The sequence below is a fragment of the Lissotriton helveticus genome, chromosome 5_1 (genome assembly GCF_964261635.1).
Source record: "Lissotriton helveticus chromosome 5_1, aLisHel1.1, whole genome shotgun sequence".
NCBI lineage: Eukaryota > Metazoa > Chordata > Amphibia > Caudata > Salamandridae > Lissotriton > Lissotriton helveticus.
In genome coordinates this window covers 454,026,194-454,044,995 of record NC_136065.1, presented here as the reverse complement: position 1 = coordinate 454,044,995, position 18,802 = coordinate 454,026,194, and the positions used below count along the sequence as shown (strand labels likewise).

Below are 18,802 nucleotides of genomic sequence, written 5' to 3'. Positions count from 1 at the left end.
AGGGGCACAAGGGCACAACAACGAGTGGGGCAGAGGGCAGAATGGCACAAAAACGGGTGGGGCACGGGGCACAAGGGCACAACAACGAGTGGGGCAGAGGGCAGAATGGCACAAAAATGAGTGGGGCATGGGGCACAAGGGCACAACAACGAGTGGAGCAGAGGTCTGAATGGCACAAAAACGAGTGGGGCAGAGGGCAGAATGGCACAAAAACAAGTGGGGCAAGGGGCACAGCAACGAATGGGGCAGAGGGCAGAATGACACAAAAACGAGTGGGGCAAGGGGCACAAGGGCACAACAACGAGTGGGGCAGAGGGCAGAATGGCACAAAAACGAGTGGGGCAAGGGGCACAAGGGCACAACAACGAGTGGGGCAGAGGGCAGAATGGCACAAAAACGAGTGGGGCAAGGGGCACAAGGGCACAACAACGAGTGGGGCAGAGGGCAGAATGGCACACAAACGAGTGGGGCAGAGGGCAGAATGGCACAAAAACGAGTGGGGCAAGGGGCACAAGGGCACAACAACGAGTGGGGCAGAGGGCAGAATGGCACAAAAACGAGTGGGGCAAGGGGCACAAGGGCACAGCAACGAGTGGGGCAGAGGGCAGAATGGCACAAAAACGAGTGGGGCAAGGGGCACAAGGGCACAACAATGAGTGGGGCAGAGGGCAGAATGTCACAAAAAGGAGTGGGGCAAGGGGCACAAGGGCACAACAACGAGTGGGGCAGAGGGCAGAATGTCACAAAAACGAGTGGGGCAGAGGGCAGAATGGCACAAAAACAAGTGGGGCAAGGGGCATAAGGGCACAACAACGAGTGAGGCAGAGGGCAGGATGGCACAAAAACGAGTGGGGCAAGGGGCACAAGGGCACAGCAACGAGTGGGGCAGAGGGCAGAATGGCACAAAAACGAGTGGGGCAAGGGGCACAAGGGCACAACAACGAGTGGGGCAGAGGGCAGAATGGCACAAAAACGAGTGGGGCAAGGGGCACAAGGGCACAACAACGAGTGGGGCAGAGGGCAGAATGGCACAAAAACGAGTGGGGCAAAGGGCACAAGGGCACAACAATGAGTGGGGCAGAGGGCAGAATGGCACAAAAACGAGTGGGGCAGAGGGCAGAATGGCACAAAAACGAGTGGGGCAAGGGGCACAAGGGCACAACAACGAGTGGGGCAGAGGGCAGAAGGGCACAAAAATGAGTGGGGCATAGGGCATAAGGGCACAAAAAAAACCGAGAGGGTGGCAGTGATGGACCAGAGGGCGCATCGCGGTCTCGCACAAAAAAAAAACCCTGTGAACACGCAAAGCGCCCCGCGAACACGCCAAGCGCCCCGCGAACACGCAAAAATAAAAAAATCCACAAATTCGTGAATTTTGTGGATCGCGAATTCGCAAATCCGCAAATTCGCAGATCGCGAATTCGCAAAATTCGCCCATGCTTAGTGACCATCAGGTGATAGTGAACAGGCATTGGAAATTATGGAAAAATGTATTGTGGGATAGTTGCAACAAACATCACCAGACTGTTTAATTAACCTTTAAACATGACAAATTCCAAAAAATAAAAACATCTAGATTAACTAAAAAACAATCAAATGTCTTTAATAATAAACACAAAAGAACTTCGTAAAAGAAATTGTACTCACACCAAGCACGTCCTACTTCAAAACAATGGCATGAACTGCTATGTAAACTCTAAACAATAAATATCCAGTTTGGAACAAACTTGAAACCCACAGCTTGTTCTCCCTCTTTACCAGAGAAACCGGGCTATAAATTCTTGGCACGAACATCATCCTATCGGGCATAGTATCAGAGAACGACTTTATTCTGAGAGAGCATGGTTGTATTTTGCTGTTGTAATATATACAAAAATATAATCTAGCTTAAATATTGTGCTCTACATATTATGTATAAAAATATCTCCACATTGGGTGTAGATTTTTTCTTATTAACTCAAATGGGGAGATATTTTTGTAAGCAATTGTTATGACTCCATATTTATGTCAGATAATATTTTACTATAGTGTTCCGGTACCATACCCAGAGCACAGACTCTTGTAAAGTGAGGGCACCTAAGAGTCTTATAAATTACAACTGGTGCTACTAGCCATTCACTACATACCATTCTACACTTATTTAGATTCTTCAGCTATAATGTAACCAAAGGGAAACCATCAACATACTCCTCCATTACGGGAAACATCCTTTACGACACAGTAATGACACCGCAGTGCCATTACAACGTGGGTTTCACAACGCAAGTCGTTACCACGACTTGAGCTGGAGGGCGCTCTAGGACAAGGAATAGTGTATTTACTCTCCAACACCTTCCCTACTGTATGTAGACTGGAGTTGGAATAGTAAATTACACTACTCCTAAGTCCAGCGCCCTCCAACGCAAGTCGTTGTAACGACTTGCGTTGTAAAACCTGCGTTGTGATGGTCTGCGGTGTTTTATACCACGTTGTACCATCATACATCCCTCCATTACTATATACTAATACATAATCAATCCATTTACTGGATCCAGTAATTCATTTTGCTCTGCACACACCTGTAGACAAAAGTAAAATAACTCTACTGATCAAAGATCTCATTTTTGGGACAGACCCTCCCAGTTTTACACCACTTAAGAAAGCAAGTTGTATAGCTCAGTGAGTTAGGTTTTTGCTGTTGAAGTTTATGTGTAATGTGCAACATACTAATCAAGAAATACATTTGCTGTATTACATTGTGTAAAAGTAATACCTGTTATTTGCAGTAAAATAGCAAGTACCATAACTTAAACAAATAATTGATAGAATTATATTATTTATGATGATAAGAACAGAATTATTTTATCATTGGTAATATTATTATTATGATTCATGGACATCATTGGTGTGTAAATAGGATGGTGGACATCTGCCACTTTTTGGACATTTTCTTGCATTTTGTCAAACTCTAATTCCACCCCAAGTGAGTTTTAATAGAAGACAATACCAGTGCTAATGACTTTAGGAATATTGCTTTGATGACAGACATAGTCTTAACAATATCACACCTTCACTGAAAAACCTATAGACTCAGTGATATCCTTTTGAATATATGTAGATCTAATAACCAATAAGGCAAGAAGCTCATGATGACAGGCAGCAAAGAAGAGTATATATTGACCACTGAAGCCTATATATTTTGTTGGTGTGAACCAAACATTCACTATTGTCAAATCTCTCACCCTTTAAAGTGCGGAGAGATCACAATAGATCGTTCAGTGAACCCCCCAATGAATTGAGAATAGCGAACAACATGCTATCTTTGATCAGTTGTCAAAGATGGATGGTCAATAGTTTGAAGACCATCCCGTTCTTTTTGTTGACATTTGCGGGTAACATAGTTGTGAGCGGAAATGCGTTTTTAACCCCTCTCCATGTATAAAAATGTTTTGGAAAACACATCACACACCAAACTTTAACCATCAACCCACTCGCCATAACCAAAGTCTTCAGAGGATTTTTTCACAATTTCAAATGCTTGTCCACACTATCAATCTTTACACCTCAGCTCAATGTCTACACATTTCCTAAGTGCATTCTAAAAACTCTGTCCATGTCTTAGTACATATATATCAAAACACAAGAGCGACCCATACGTACCTGTGAACTGGGTAATAGCTAATCAACTTCAGCACAATCGTTCACAAGGAACTCATATAAACAAGGATTTTTTACTTTAGCAAATATCTCATTTATTGCAACGATCCGATCATAGGCCAAAAATGAAAAAAGATAGCCAATCTGTCCAAAATAGTTCACACTATTGAGTGTTTCATTCAATCTTTAACTGGAGAAGAGTAGCCCAAAAGAAAAATTATTTTTTTACATGCATCCATCATCTGCAGTCTCCAATCAACAACTGTATTCTTTAGTTAATTATAGACAATTGTAGGAAATTTGGAATAAGGGAGAAGATATCATGGAGAACTTGGCACAATGCAACATCACCTGACACACTGAACTGTTGTCCACAATAGAAAATCTGCACATCATTCTTAAACCCACAACCAACAAAAGTGCCCTAACTACACGGGGCTCTAGAACGCCAATAGCCACAACCCACTTTATCCTATTAATCAGGCAAATACAAGCTATAAACCAATGGACCAAAGCGGCTTTGCCTAAAAACCCACCTGCTGAAAATGGCTGTTCATAACCCCTTCTAAAGTTTACTTTGACCCTTGCAGCTTTATTTATTTTGTCAAATTCAACACTCATACGTTTGCATTAAAGAGCTCAGGGGGACAAGAGAGACAGAAAAGGGAGACCAGGGGTCATATTAAAAAGAGGGGAAATTGGTTTGCTGGCACAAATAGGTACAGTGCACCATTTTACATATAAAGCACTGCCCTCGGGCCACTGTGAACTCATGACTGCCCTGAGGGCGGGCATTTAGTAAAAGGCAGAGAGACTGCTTGAAACAGCTGCTCTCTCTTTCACTATGCATGCGGCACCCATCTACACTTCAATGTGGGGAAAGAGATCCCTCTGCAGGAGGGAGCTGGGAATGACTGCACCTGCCTGCAGGAGGATGTCTGGGGGGTTCACAGAACACTCTCTTCCCTTCCAGACAGCGGGATTCAAGGTTTCCACTGACTAGCCATTAGCTTTTAGGGGTGCGGACTAAATGCTCCCGATTGCCTTCTTGACTCCATGCTCACTACCATAATATGGCACAGGAGCAGAGGCAAAGTATTTCCTTCATTAGCTTAGTGCCATGCCCCCTACCAATTAAAGAACATCCTTCTAAGATAGTGCGCTCACTGTATATGCACTTTTGCTATCTGTATTATAGAAGGGGCTGCACAAGCATTTATGGTTTCCTCACTAACACAACAGTACTCTGGGACACAGGACACAGGCACACATTGCCTGAGGTGTCCCCAGGGCACTTTCTGTAACACAGACCCAGGTGAGCAGAAAGGAAGAGACACAACAGAAGGAATAAAGAAGATGTCATATCAGACCAAGAGACAGTGCGTTTTGAGTAGCCAGCATTAGGATCTGACTCCAGGTAGGGTAGTGTGGAAAGAGCATCAGAGGTGAACATGCTCACTATACATTTAACACACAAATGGCCTAGAAAAAGAAGTGTGGCAATAGAATTTCTCTGATTTCTGCTAAAAGTGCTTGATGACCATGGAGGCGAAACCATCAGCGGGATTTTCTTCACACTCTGTCCAGCCAGTAGGTCTTACATGGCCCATCTCCAATTAAATCCTTACTCATTAAAGATAGCAAACTCTGAATCACTGTCCATCAGGAAACACATATCCCAGGTTCACTCTTTGCTAACTGTACACCCTCTCTGACAAAAAAACTAACCTTCATTGTGCCACATGGACTTACATATACACATCCCAAAGCATGCATGCAGAAAATTCCCTTGTGACAGAATTTATAAACAGCAGTTGAAGTGCAAAAAGAAAGTATGGCAACTGTGGGCGTGGTCAGCGCGTGTGGGGCTGGGTTAGAGATATGGCTAAAAATAACAAAATATACTGGCTCCCAAGTAGTCTTTAGATTTGCTGATTAACCAATTGCATATATTTACATTTCTTTCTGGTACCAGACTCCATGGTGAGAAGCCTTGCTTCTTTTTTAGCAGCCTCTTCCTTCTCTCACTTAACTGTAGAGGAGTCCCTTCTTTTCTCCTTCCAATCTGCAGCAACTCAACCATTCAGAAACGGTTCCTTTTAAAATACAAAGCATAAGAACTGCTTTGATCGAACTAATAGATCTTGGGAACTCGTTCCCCTGCTCACTTCCTACTCTGTGTATTAAGGTCCTGTTGCATCACTGCCTGGGGTTATTGAAAAGGTGGCCGCTCAGGTACAGTCTCAGGAGTCCCAAGCAGACGGCAGTGGTGTAGTAAGGGGGGTGCGGTGGGTGCGGGCCGCCCCGGGTGTCATCACTGAGGGGGAGGGGGGGGGGGTGACAAAATGGCAAAAAAACATTTTTTTAAACACATATTTTTGCCATTTTGTCCAGCCGGGGGTGACAAGTATCATCACTGAGTGTGGTGACATAATGACAAAAGTATGTGTCTTAAACACATATTTTTGCCATTATGTCAAGCCGTGGGTGACAAGAAATTTTCCACTCCGGGTACCACCTGACCTTGCTACGCCACTGGCAGACGATGGTGGCAGAAAGGCCCCCTGGGAGTGACGAGAATCATGCTTTTGGGGAAGGTCTTTGATGGTTTCATGTCCGGTTCACTGCAGCGTGCGCACGCATGTCTGACGTGTCAATCAATGCCTTGAATTAAAAACGAGCTGCATGAGGTTGTTATTACCATCACGGGAGTACTTACCAGGGCAAAAAAATAGCAAACAAAAAGCAATAAAGACACAGTTACTGGGATGCAAATGTCAAACGTGGTTTTGGAGTTAGAGGGTATTTCATATCTGGATATATGTCTTGTACACAAATGACCCGTTTGACAAGAAAACATAAATTAACGTTTTTACCTGGAAGTGAAATGTCGACATTTTTCCCAGTATGCCTGGAAAGCAGCGCCAGGGGCTGGTTTATATGTGTTCTCCTGGAGCAGGTTTATAGGCGCACTTCTGTGCTGTGAATGTCAAAGGATACTTCCCAGGGGGCTCTTTCTGTGTGCACAATCCTACATAGCTATTTAATCCCACTCAGGGGGAATGGAACACACTGTGGAAACACACTTTTTTCTCTGTGTAGAAACACATTTTGCCTGTCGAGAAAGTCCCTCCCAGGCACCCCCAACATATGTGGTTGTTATCCGTCCCGCTCCCCATCCTGGGAGTTACCCCAGTCTTTAACACGAATAATTACCATTTCCGCAGTGTGGAAAGGGTCTGATCACAAATTGAGCTTACCCAAACTTCCAGGATACACCACCTTGGAATGTTTCCTTCTATTGGAATGTCCCTTCCCATTCTTGGGTGGAATTATTTGTGAATTCTTGCTTGTGCAAATAGAGGAACTTTCTACAGTAAATGTACATTTATGGCTGAAAATACCTTTGCGCATAGGGCCCTGAGACCTCTTCAAACGCAAGATACAGATGCACACCCCGAACCCAGAGAACAAAGAAAGATGCCCTGTAACATCCCTGACTTATGCTTGCCTGGTATCAAAATTCTTGATGTTCCAGACACACTGGGCCCCATTCACAGAACTAACTTAAGAAAAAATCCTAAATTTACTACCATTTTGGTATTCACAGAAGGCGCTTACTCATTTCGGTATTCACAGAAGTTAGGAGTCCTAGCTTTAGGACTCCTAAATGCCTTCTGTGAATACCGAAAGTCTTAAAGTTAGGATTTTTCTCAGTTTAGGAGTCCTAAAGTTAGGAGTCCTAACTTTACTACTCCTAAACGGAGAAAAATCCTAACTTGAAGACTTTCGGTATTCACAGAAGGTATTTAGGAGTGCTAAAGTTAGGAGTCCTAACTTTACTACTCCTAAACTGAGAAAAATCCTAACTTTAAGACTTTCGGTATTCACAGAAGGCATTTAGGAGTCCTGAAGTTAGGACTCCTATCTTCTGTGAATACCAAAATGAGTAAGTGCCTTCTGTGAATACCAAAATGAGTAAGTGCCTTCTGTGAATACCAAAATGGTAGTAAGTTTAGGATTTTGTCTTGAGTAAGTTCTGTGAATCGGGCCCAAAGATCCCATTCCATAAAAAGTGGCAGTGTGCCCAGGTATAGCAACCATATTCAAGGAACAGCATCATATGCGAGGTACAACAACAACCACAACCACAAACATAATCACAAACACAATCATACTATCACACACACACACTTACACATACACACACACACACAAGCGTGCACGTACACACACACACTCTTACACTTACTTCCTTCTTGTCTTATCTACAAGTCTTGCGAAAACAGCTTCTAAAACAAGTGGACTTTAATCCAAGTAATATTAGCCAAACAGGTGTCGTTTCCTGTTGTAGCCAATTCCTGATTCAGAATCTGTAGATAAGGGCTTCAGCCAGTAAAGTGTGTTAAGTTTCCTGCTCACCATGACGTCAGTCTGTCCTCCTAGAAAGGAGCCTGTGCCAATGCTGTTAATCTAGGAATGCTGGCCTTGTGGCACTGTTGGAAACTTTGAAGGGAAAATCAATCTATGTCCTACAGCTTTAAGGCTGGCCGCAGTGCCTCGGACTTGCTGTCCTGATTCTTGGCACTTGGCGCCTTCCTGTTGGCCCTCACCATTGCAGAGATATCACCCACCACCTGCTTATCAATATGACCATTTTTAAGCCCAACCACAATAGACACTTCCCATAACAATTATGAGCATACAAATAAATCATTAATAGCGATCAAGGAAGCATTGTTCAGTTTTATTTCAATTATCTTCTCTTTTTTTAAGCTGGTAAAATTAAACGTGTTATCCATGTTGTACACATATTTTGTGTTGCAAGTCATCATTATCAAGAGTAAAGGTAAAATGCAAAAGATCGCGTGGTGTAACTTTTTAAGGGAGCAGTTCAAGTGGTTTTGTTTAAAGTAGGAAATAAAACAGCAAAATAGGGAGAAACGCTTTATCATTTAACAACAGGAAACTCCAAATTTCATCAAAATATTTAAAGTTGCTAAATTCAAAGAACATGGGAATACTACGGGAGAAAGTGTACAATTTAGTGATCAAACTTTAGATTTTGATGCTATTGTAATGTTTATATCCTTCATGACTTTCTATTCAATTCAGTGCTTTGATGTATTATTCTGGCCGCATCTAATCAGATTTCCAATTAACACCTCTCTCTCCGTGACACCAGATACTTGTTTGTCTGCCCTTGGGGAATTCCAAGTGCGTGTCCTTTACCATGCCGACATGACTCTATCATTTGTCATATCTTAGCTGAAAATAAACTTGTCTTTAAACATTTCTGATGGCAAAGCTTTCCTGAAGTGAGACCCATCTGGCTAATGGTGTAGAAATGTTTTACGCAAGTAAATCTCCTCAGTTAGGAGCACTAAAGAAGATGGACATTTCTGGGCCCGTATTACATAAAGTGCCACGGGGCGCAACGGGCATTTGCGCCCACTTTGTGTACCCCGTGGAACTTTGGTACTACAGAATGGGCCACAGAAGCTTGTGCGCCACCTTTTATAATACCGACAGCCAGGGGCGTAACACAGGCCCCCGGAGCCCCCGCGGTGCCTGGGATCCCCAAGCTCCAGGGGGCCCCTCCCCAGCACAGCACAGCACTCCTGTTGCAGAACTCCTGATTGAGCCCGGAGGGGGCCCCTCCATGTGCCTTGCCGGTAGGCCCCCTCAAGATCCCCCAGAGATCCCCTTGTAGGCGAGTGCAGTCACTGACTGCACCTGCCCGCAAGGGGATCGCTAATCCCCTTTGAAATTGTCGGCGGGTGCCGCCTGCTCAGTGAAAACATGGAGTGGCTTCAAAGCAACTGCTCTATTTCTTACGGAAAGTGCTGCCCCCAGGGTAGCACGAGTTTGCTGCTGCCCTGGGGGCAGCACATTCTATGTAGTACAACCTCAACGATTTGCCAAGAAAAAAACGTATAACCGGTCCTTTTCTGGTATGGCATCGAGGATTTGGAACGCCTTACCCAGTTGAACAAGAATGATCCCTTCCACTGCCTCCTTCAAAAGAGAAGTGAAAGCTATCCTCATGGCTAAATTCACTTGAACTCTCTATATATATATATTCATTGTATTTGTTTTCTTTATTGTTGTTCTTTGTATACTATTTCCTGCCTTCTAATTATGACCTGTAAAGCGCTCTGATACTCGCAAGAGTCTTGTTCGCGCTATATAAAACCTTCAAAATAAATAAATAGGGTGCACTTTCCCTGTTTGCACCTGGCGCACCTGTTTTAAGGTGAGCCAGGTGCAAACAGGAAAAGTGTGCCCAAGTTCATAATATTGCCCCTGGTCTCCAAAGGTATCGCTGCTGAAATCAATGGCGTACTTTGAAATGTAGAGGAAACAGTACCTTCTTTTCAAGTGATTGAAAGGTACAATAGTTATGGATGATTGAGGAGTCTACAGAATATTTTATATTCTCAATAGGACTGTTCCTAAAAAAAGGGCATGAAATATCCCCACATCAACATGATATGAAGTGACGCAAGGTCATATCATAATATGCGATGAACCTCTCTATAGTACATTTCTGCCATTTGCATGGTTTATAGATGTTTCAGTCTTGCGTCTTCCTATACATTTGTGGACTAGCAAAACACAGAGTTGTGGTGTTTTGCCAGTGCAAAGTGGTCTGTACTATGTATTCTTTATAAACAGTGATATTAGATAGTAGAAAAGATAATCTGTATTGAGATGGACGGGGATCTTTGCAGCAGGATATGGTCATGGGTGCAAGTGCTGTAGGACTTTGGCATGTATTTACTTCCACGTTGGTAAAAAGTTGCGCATTGCCTGGCTTGAATTGACTCTTATGTTGTGTGGCAACGTTCGGAAATTACATACCTTTGATGCAAGGTTGTGCCTTGCGGATGTGATACAGATGAGCTAACAAGTTCTGATTAGTTTGAGAAGTATGTTTGCATGGGGAGAAAGATATGCTTTTGTGATGACTACGCTTGAGTTGCCAGCTGCATGTTACAGGAGAGAGTCAGGGGCTCTCTCCAACAAGATTTGTTGGGTACTGGAAGTTATAAGTATATTGCAATAGAATCTATTAAGATATAATGTGTGGTAAAAGGAAGGTGTTATTGAAAGTTATCGGATAATTGTTATAATCTTATATGATTTCTGTGGGATGGACATGACTGTGTGGGTAGATATTTGGTATTTGTTTGTGTTGGGTGCTGTTGGGAAAAATGTATAATGTGTCTTTTAAAAGGCTTGCCTGTACTCTTTTAAGTCTATGTCAGATGTTACATCCAGTGTTTTCTGTAGAGTGCTGGAGTGAAAGAAATGCAAAAAAAGCAAACCTACAAGTGCATTATAATCATAGATAGATTGAGATGGCAACCATTTTCCTAAAATGAAGCATTGAAAAATAAGGTGGTATGCAGGTCAGTTCTTTACGGCGAGAGAGGGTAGTTGAGATTTATGTCTCGTGTACTGCGATATTCTAAGCCGAGGCTTCCCGAAACTGCATGGCATTGAAAACAGTTTTTTTCCTCTATTTCAAATTCTTCCTTTTTAGATTAATTACTTTTACCTGTTGGTGGAATGCTTTTTCAGGCCTTATCACAGAGTTAGGTTCCCTGATATCAGGCTTGGCATCATAAACCGATGGAGTTTTCGCCAACAAGTTGTCTACACAAAAGAGGAATTTTTCCCTTTAAAAAAAATCTAAATATACACAGTATGAGCACATGACTGAGGCTATTCCCTACTCAAGAAATTAACTTACTCACAAGAAAGATACACAAACTTATGGCAAAATTAGAATTGAAAACTTTTAAACTTGTCGAATTAAAACAGTGAGCATTGAAGGTAAGTGACTATTTGAGTTAGGAAACAACCCAATCAAGCTCCACATTTCATCCTTTGAAGCATGAAAGTGCTAGCTTTATAAGCGTTTCCAAACTTCTCTACACCTTTGGTAGCATTCAGATTCCAACTCTCTAATTCTAGGAGCTAGCCACTGAGGTGTGAGCACGCTACACACCCCATTGGGTGAATGCTACCCTGAAAAGTCATCTTCTAAGACTCGAACAAGAGAACAATTAATGACACAGCATGTACCAAAAATGTAAATAGGTCTAGCATAATAATATGCTACATGTAACTGTCTCGTGTTTGTTTTGTATATTTTGCTGATTTGATCACACACTCCTCATCACAAAACTATATGTTCAATGCCACAATCACACTCCGGTTTATATATTCCATCATACCTCTTTACTTAGTACCACGACTGACTTGCTAAAAATTCATTTCTGGTATAATTGTTATACCTCCTGTTTAAAAAAAAAAATAGATCAATAAATTAAGGGAAATAGACATCTTCTCTCACATGAAATATTCGAGTGGTTATGGAATTGCCAAGATAAATTATAAAATCTCCTTTGTAAAAGTCAAGGATTACCTCCAGGGGATCATAAAACTGCAATGTTGATATAACATTTCCACAAGTCTTGAAATGTCTTTGAAATGCCTGACTAAATTCCCATTAAAACTGTGCCTGCTAATATTTGCTTTGTTTTCATTGTATTCAAGACTGAGTATAAATTGTACGGTATATGTGTGAGGGTTTGTCCTCGTACGTTATACTCAAGCACATTTATCAAAGAACTCCAGTAGCCACAGTTGAAGAAACATTTATATTTTTGCCTCCCAGGTTGGACTTCTCTTAGGGGCACATGCATCATTGAAAATTGCATTCGCAAAAGGTGCGAATTCGCAAAATTCGCCCGTTTGCGAATGCAATTTCATCATTTGGGACACATCATAATTTTTGTACTTTTTTCGCAATTTAAGAAATCGCAAAATTGCGATTACTTAAATTGCGATTGCAGTTAAGGAATCTCAAATTGAGATTCCTTAAATGCAATGCATCAAACTTAAAAAATTAGCGATTTCGCTAATAGGGGGAGCAAATTACCATGAAGTTGACCTTCATGGTAATTTGCGAAAACGTTGAAAAATGCACTAAAGTGCATTTTTCAAAGTTCCATTTTACACACACACGTGACCTAGGGGCATGTGTGTGTGCAAAATGTACTTATAGGCAGATTTCAGGGGTGCAACAGGGTGTCCTTTTGACACCCTGGCACCCTTGAAATTGCATTCTCAATTTGCGATTCTCTAATTGAGAATCGCAAATTGAGAATGTCTTCCCATCAATCCCTATGGGCCTCTAGGCCCATAGGAATGAATGGGGAGGTGTTCCTTAAATGCGATCAGCAATTTGAGAGTCGCAATTAAGGAATCTTAAGAAATCGCTATTTTTTTAGCGATTTCTTCATCCATAGCCTTTTGCAATTCCTTATTAGTGAATCCTTATTTTTCGCTAATAAGGAATCGCAAATGGCATTGTTGATGCATGTGGGCCGTAGTCCTTGGAGCTTTGTATCTAACCTGTCTATCCTCACAGTGGAAAAAGATTTAGATGTCTTGCCTTATCATCACATGAGCATTGTTCACATGGACGGACCATTATGGAGAATACGTGAAATTTGCCAGGGACTCCTCAGAATACATTTAGATATTTATAGTATCCACTGCTTTGGTCTGAGGCATTACGACAACTACAATTACATATTCATGTCTTTATTTGGCTTTAACCTAAACCATAAGAAGTATAGGTGATCATGAGAAAAATAGCAAACGTATGCTAAGGCAAGTATTAGAAATGTAAACAGATAGTAAATCCCTAGGGCCTGATTCACAAATTGCATTTTGTATTGCTTTTTTGTAGTACTGCAAAACGTACTATAAAGTTTAGGTTATGTTCATACTTAAATGTGCGGACTTCTCCATCCCAACTGCGGAAGCCTCAGCACATGTATGTATACCTTTTAGTAAGAAAGGTGGGAGGGACACGGGGGAATGGGGAGAAAAGAGACAGATTTTCTACTAAAGGGAATGGGATTAGGGAGGAGTATTTTAGGGAGGATTAGGGAGGGGTTTAATGAGGGACGCCACCCACCCACACAAGAGTAAGTCAATTGCATTTCTCTGGGGATGGATACATGTAACTGACACTTTTGTAATACGTTTACACTAAAAGTTTGTAAATACCAAAAGTAGTAAATTTACTACAAAGTGTAATCTTACTCAAAAGTGTAACTTGCCTTTTTTAATCAGTCCCAAAGCATTTTATTAAGTGCTAACCGAAGTCTGCATATACATTTCTATTGTTCTGCAAGAAATGTACCCTCCCTAATTCCCTTAAACCTCTCCTTACGTGAGAGATGGTGAGTGTAGCTTTCATGGAGTTGATTTGCAGAGTTCGTGTAAAGGTGGTACAGCTGATAGATAGAGCATCGCCTGAAAATCTAGAAAGTCCCCACTGAGCAACAAAAGTCACAGTTTGTTTTTGATAGTTGTCTTTTCACCTCCCACTTTAGAAATTAGGTCAGGGCAAGAGAAGATATCATATAAAATAATAAAAATAAATGCTTTGCTTGTGACAAGACATAATAAATCACTTTTACATGATGTTGTTAAATATGAGAAATGGCAAATATCAATAAACATAAAATACTTATATATCGAGTATGCAATCAAACACTTTAATAGTCAACAGACAAATTCCGTAGTATGAATTCATTTGTGTGTAACTATTTCATGTTACCACTCCAGGGAGCAGGGATTACAGGTCGTAGGACATGTTTGGTGATAATTGGTGATATTTATGGCTTCCCTTGATGTAGGAAGGACAGCTGTCAGATGTCCTTTGAAGCTCTGTGTGGTGAGAACATGGGTTTAGTCAGTGGATTGCTTAAAGTCGATTAAATTATAGTGTCCTGTCAACCGTGCCGCAAACAACTCTACCCAAAAATTATTCATTCATTACTATTGAATACCAATCAGCTTCTGAACCTCATCATTCTTCTCTAATGTTAGATAATTTGATTTATCATCTTTATTCAGAACAAAATATAATAATAGAATATGTTCCTTTGCTTTACCCACAGATTGTTCGACCATCAAATCACGCCACGATCCAGAGCATTGTAAAGACAGTGGGGATCATCCCCGGGATCCCGGAGCCCTGCTGTGTCCCCGATAAAATGAACTCTCTGAGTGTCCTCTTCTTGGACGAGAGCAGGAATGTGGTTTTGAAGGTGTATCCGAATATGTCAGTCGAGACCTGTGCATGTCGATAGACTAAGCAGATTCCCATCGCATGGACAATGGGAGAACAGTAGAGGATCAAGTGATACCACCACCACCCCTCCGCACAGTGCCGGCTTCTATCACACGCCATTGCTACTCACAAAATGTCCATTGGTCATTGTGCTGCAGAACATCTACTTGGAATAATTCTCGACACAGAGAACAATATACTCTCTAATTCAGATGAGAGTCATAACGATAGACCTAGCCGCAATCACAGTTGATCCGCAAAATAGTGCCCAGTAACAGAAGAGTTTAATACAAAGTATCAACTCAAAACTACAGGCAAACCACAGTGTGCCTCCTCTATAGTCATTGTGCAATGCATACTCCAAATCACACAAGCCACAGGCTACTATACACTACCAGAAGTGCATGGTAGAACGTCCACTCACACTAAGGCGTGTTTTCTATTCACACATAAATCCTGGTGTACCACTCTCATCATAGTCACAGCATAGCTCAACTCCCGCTAAGAGCACACTCAAATCAGTCACAGCACAAAGTTCTCCCCCACAACAGCCACAGTATGACACCCATAACTGCCCTCATTACAGTCACACCTCAACTGGTATTCACACAAATAGAGCCACAGCACTAAGGGCCAGATATACTAAGCTTTTTGACGGTTGCAAATAGCCCAATTCACAGAATATGTGAATATTGCAAAAATTCCTTTTCAGAGGTAAAAACATCAAATTGTGATTCAATAACACATTACCAAAATGCAATTTGTGATTGCGGCCAAATACTGAGTTGGTATTTGGCATGGCCTTCCATTTCAAATACCAAATTAGAATGGTATGTATTAATGTTTTGTGATTGCATTCTGTTTTCAAAACATTAATAATTTACTGACTACAAACATGTGGGGACAGCTCACTCGCGAATGGGGAGGTGGACTCTTGGAACCCCTTAAAATGGGAAGGTGCCCCTTGGACCCATTCCCCTTTATGAATGTAAAAAAAAACAAGCTTGTTTAAGAGGAGCTATGTCTTCTTTAAAAAAATATATATATGTAGTCTTGTTTCTTTTAAGGGAAATGGTATACATTTAAAAAAAGTTTGATTTATTAAAGAACAATCACAGACATGATTATCTGCTGACCCCTGCGGGCCACCATCTCTGTGATCGCAAGGAATCATAGTGGGTCACAAATTGCAACCTAACTCATTAATATTCATGAGGTAGGGTGATGTGTGCACCACTAGGAACTCTAACTTAAAATTAAACATTTCATACATTAGGAATAACATTTTCCTGATTGTAATTCAGAGAAAATCGCAATGTTTTAATTGCTATTTCCAATGTTAGTAAATCTGGCCTTAGGTCCTCAGCTCAGCTTTCATAGGACAGAATTCACGCTCATTCAGCTAGAGCCACTTCACCACACACATTTTCATTGCCCCTACAGCCAGGGCCGGACTGGGATCACAAACCAGCACTGGCAATTACGGCCGATCGGCCTCCGGGGGAGCTGGGGGGAACACTGTGTGCTTTTGTTACAAGGGGCTGATTTTGCAAAACCACCCCCACCCAGCAACAAAAACGACCCCACCCTTCCGGCCCAACGGGGAAATGCCCAGTGCCCGCTACGGCCAGTCCTGCCCTGCCTACAGCCACGGAATCATAGGACACCTACTCTTGGCAGGATAAGGACAGAATATGGAGTCATACTTTGGTCCCTAATGTAGTGGTCTGTGTACACCATACTTCATTTTACAAACAAGTCTGATGCACTAGGGGTTTCAGACCACACAAATTAGAGGCATTAGTGATCTTTGCTACTCAGCACTTAGAGTGCCCTATATTAATTTGAAAAGATTTTCCATGCTTAATTCAGTCAGGGTTTGTCACAACAGCTCATTTCAGTCTATATATGACTGCTGGAAAACACAACAGAAAATGGCTTAAAAAATGACTTTTTTTTGTGGTTTTATTTCTTTGTTTATTATCATGATGACCATCATGATTCAAACTTCCTATTGCTTTCAAAATGTGTCTTAACGAATCGGAGCCCTCACGTGAAACAATAACACAAACTGAAACGTTATATTTTGCCCACTACCTCTCCTAATTCAGTCATTAACTCTAACAACAATTTATTTGGGCAGTGATGTAAAAAGGCAGTGGTGTAAAAAAGCACTATAGGAGCCTTGGTCCTCATGAAAACAACAAAGCTAAGGGAAATGTTGAATAGTTTGAAGATATGTGGCAAATTTATTTCTAGATTTTTCTGTAGAGTTTAATTTAAAAAAACTGAAAACTATAATAATAAACAATCCCTATTTTGTTACGTACAACATATAGTATGCACAAGCTTCTGGACTGAGGACACTGTAGCAATTACTTCCACCATCAAAACAGTACAGCACAGTCACATTCCACTCACAAGCTTTTGTGAGGCGCAGGCCTCGAACAGCATGAGGGGCCTTGGAGGGCCCCTCTCTGATGCATAAGGACCTTGTTCAAAAGGAAAACAAAGTCCTTGGACATGTTTCGAGTGAGCGCCTCTATATGGTGCCATCTAGTGGCAGCTGGCATCACCTGCCTCTTCATGAATATATAAGAAAAGTGAACTAGGTATGCTATTGCAACATCAAAATACAAGTAACAGTGGCAGTGCAGACTCGAGCAAACAATCATGGTTGCCCCTGTGACCACTCTAGTGCAGATCAGACACAGAATGGACACTTTGTCAGAAACAAGAGAGTAACAAAACAGATTAGACCAAGATTGTAACAGTAAGGGCTGGTTCAACCACGCTTGGACTAGGTACAACATACAGTTACACTGCAAGTCTCATTTACAAGTTAAAGATATACTGAAAAGACAGACAAGAAAAGGAAAGGCTCGGCCAGAAATGCAACAGACAGAGCAGCCATGGTGACACAGCAGGCGTCTTTTATCAACAGACATGACATTGGCAGTATCAGTAGAAGCAACACTCACAGAGGGCAGGTACAGAAAGGGCAGCAATAAAATAGGCTTCTAACAGGCTGACCAGAAATAGCATGAGCATTAGGGACAGAACAAGGTTCACCGCTTAATAAAAAGTCATAAAACAAATAGTAAGGGAGCGGCCTCCACACAAACTGACAATAAGAACCGTGCAAAAAGTGAGAATGAGGGCCACACGAACAAACAACACACATTCATCATGAATAGTGAGGGGGGAGTATTGTCCCCATAAAGAAGAGATAAAGGGCCAGATGTAGGTAAATACTATTTACCGATTCTTAAATACCGAATTTTACCGATTCGGTATTTAAGAATAGGTAAATAGTATGTAGGTAATTTTTTGGTAAATTTTACCGAATCGGTAAAATTCGGTATTTACCGATTCGGTATTTACCGAGTCGGTAATTCCCATTCATTCCTAGGCCCGTAGGAATGAATGGGAATTACCGATTCGGTTGAATGGGAATTACTGATTCGGTAAATACCGATTCGGTAAATGGGGAACACATACAAGGGTGGCAGGGTGGCACATTGACACCCTGTTGCACCCCTGTATAGTGCATGGGTGCACATGTGGCACACATACATGCCCTAAGGGCATGTATGTCTGCCACATCGCAGTGTTGTAAAAGCAAAAATTGCTTTTTCAAAGGTTTTCTTGTAGTTGGTGGTAAATAATGAATCCTAACTGAGGAATGCACTCACTTGAGTGCCCTCTACATTATGGATTTGGCAATTTACCGAATCGGTACGTTAAGAAATTGGTACTTTACCGATTCCTTAAATTACCGATTCGGTAAAATACCGAATCCTACAAAAATGCCACCTACATTCCAAATGCCAAATTCTGTAATTTGGGCCGTTACCGACCGGTATTGGGCGACCTACATCTGGCCGAAAGTGTGGACAGTGACTGAGCAAACTCTATTCAAGAGCCGTGGCTAGAACAGGGGCAGTTTCACAGGTACACAGAACAACAATAACGACAGACAAGGACAGTGACACATCAAGC

The 18,802-nt window shown here is 41.8% G+C and overlaps 1 protein-coding gene across 1 annotated transcript in view; it reads left to right on the top strand.

Moving 5' to 3' along the window:
* Positions 1 to 17,129, top strand: part of GDF10 (growth differentiation factor 10) — a 45,849-nt gene extending 28,720 nt beyond the window's left edge. Inside the window, exon 3 of the mRNA XM_078642698.1 lies at positions 14,628 to 17,129. Coding sequence (XP_078498824.1) covers positions 14,628 to 14,819 — 192 coding nt within the window. The 3' untranslated portion in view covers positions 14,820 to 17,129. The remainder of the gene's footprint in view (positions 1 to 14,627) is intronic.
* Positions 17,130 to 18,802: the final 1,673 nt, after the last annotated feature.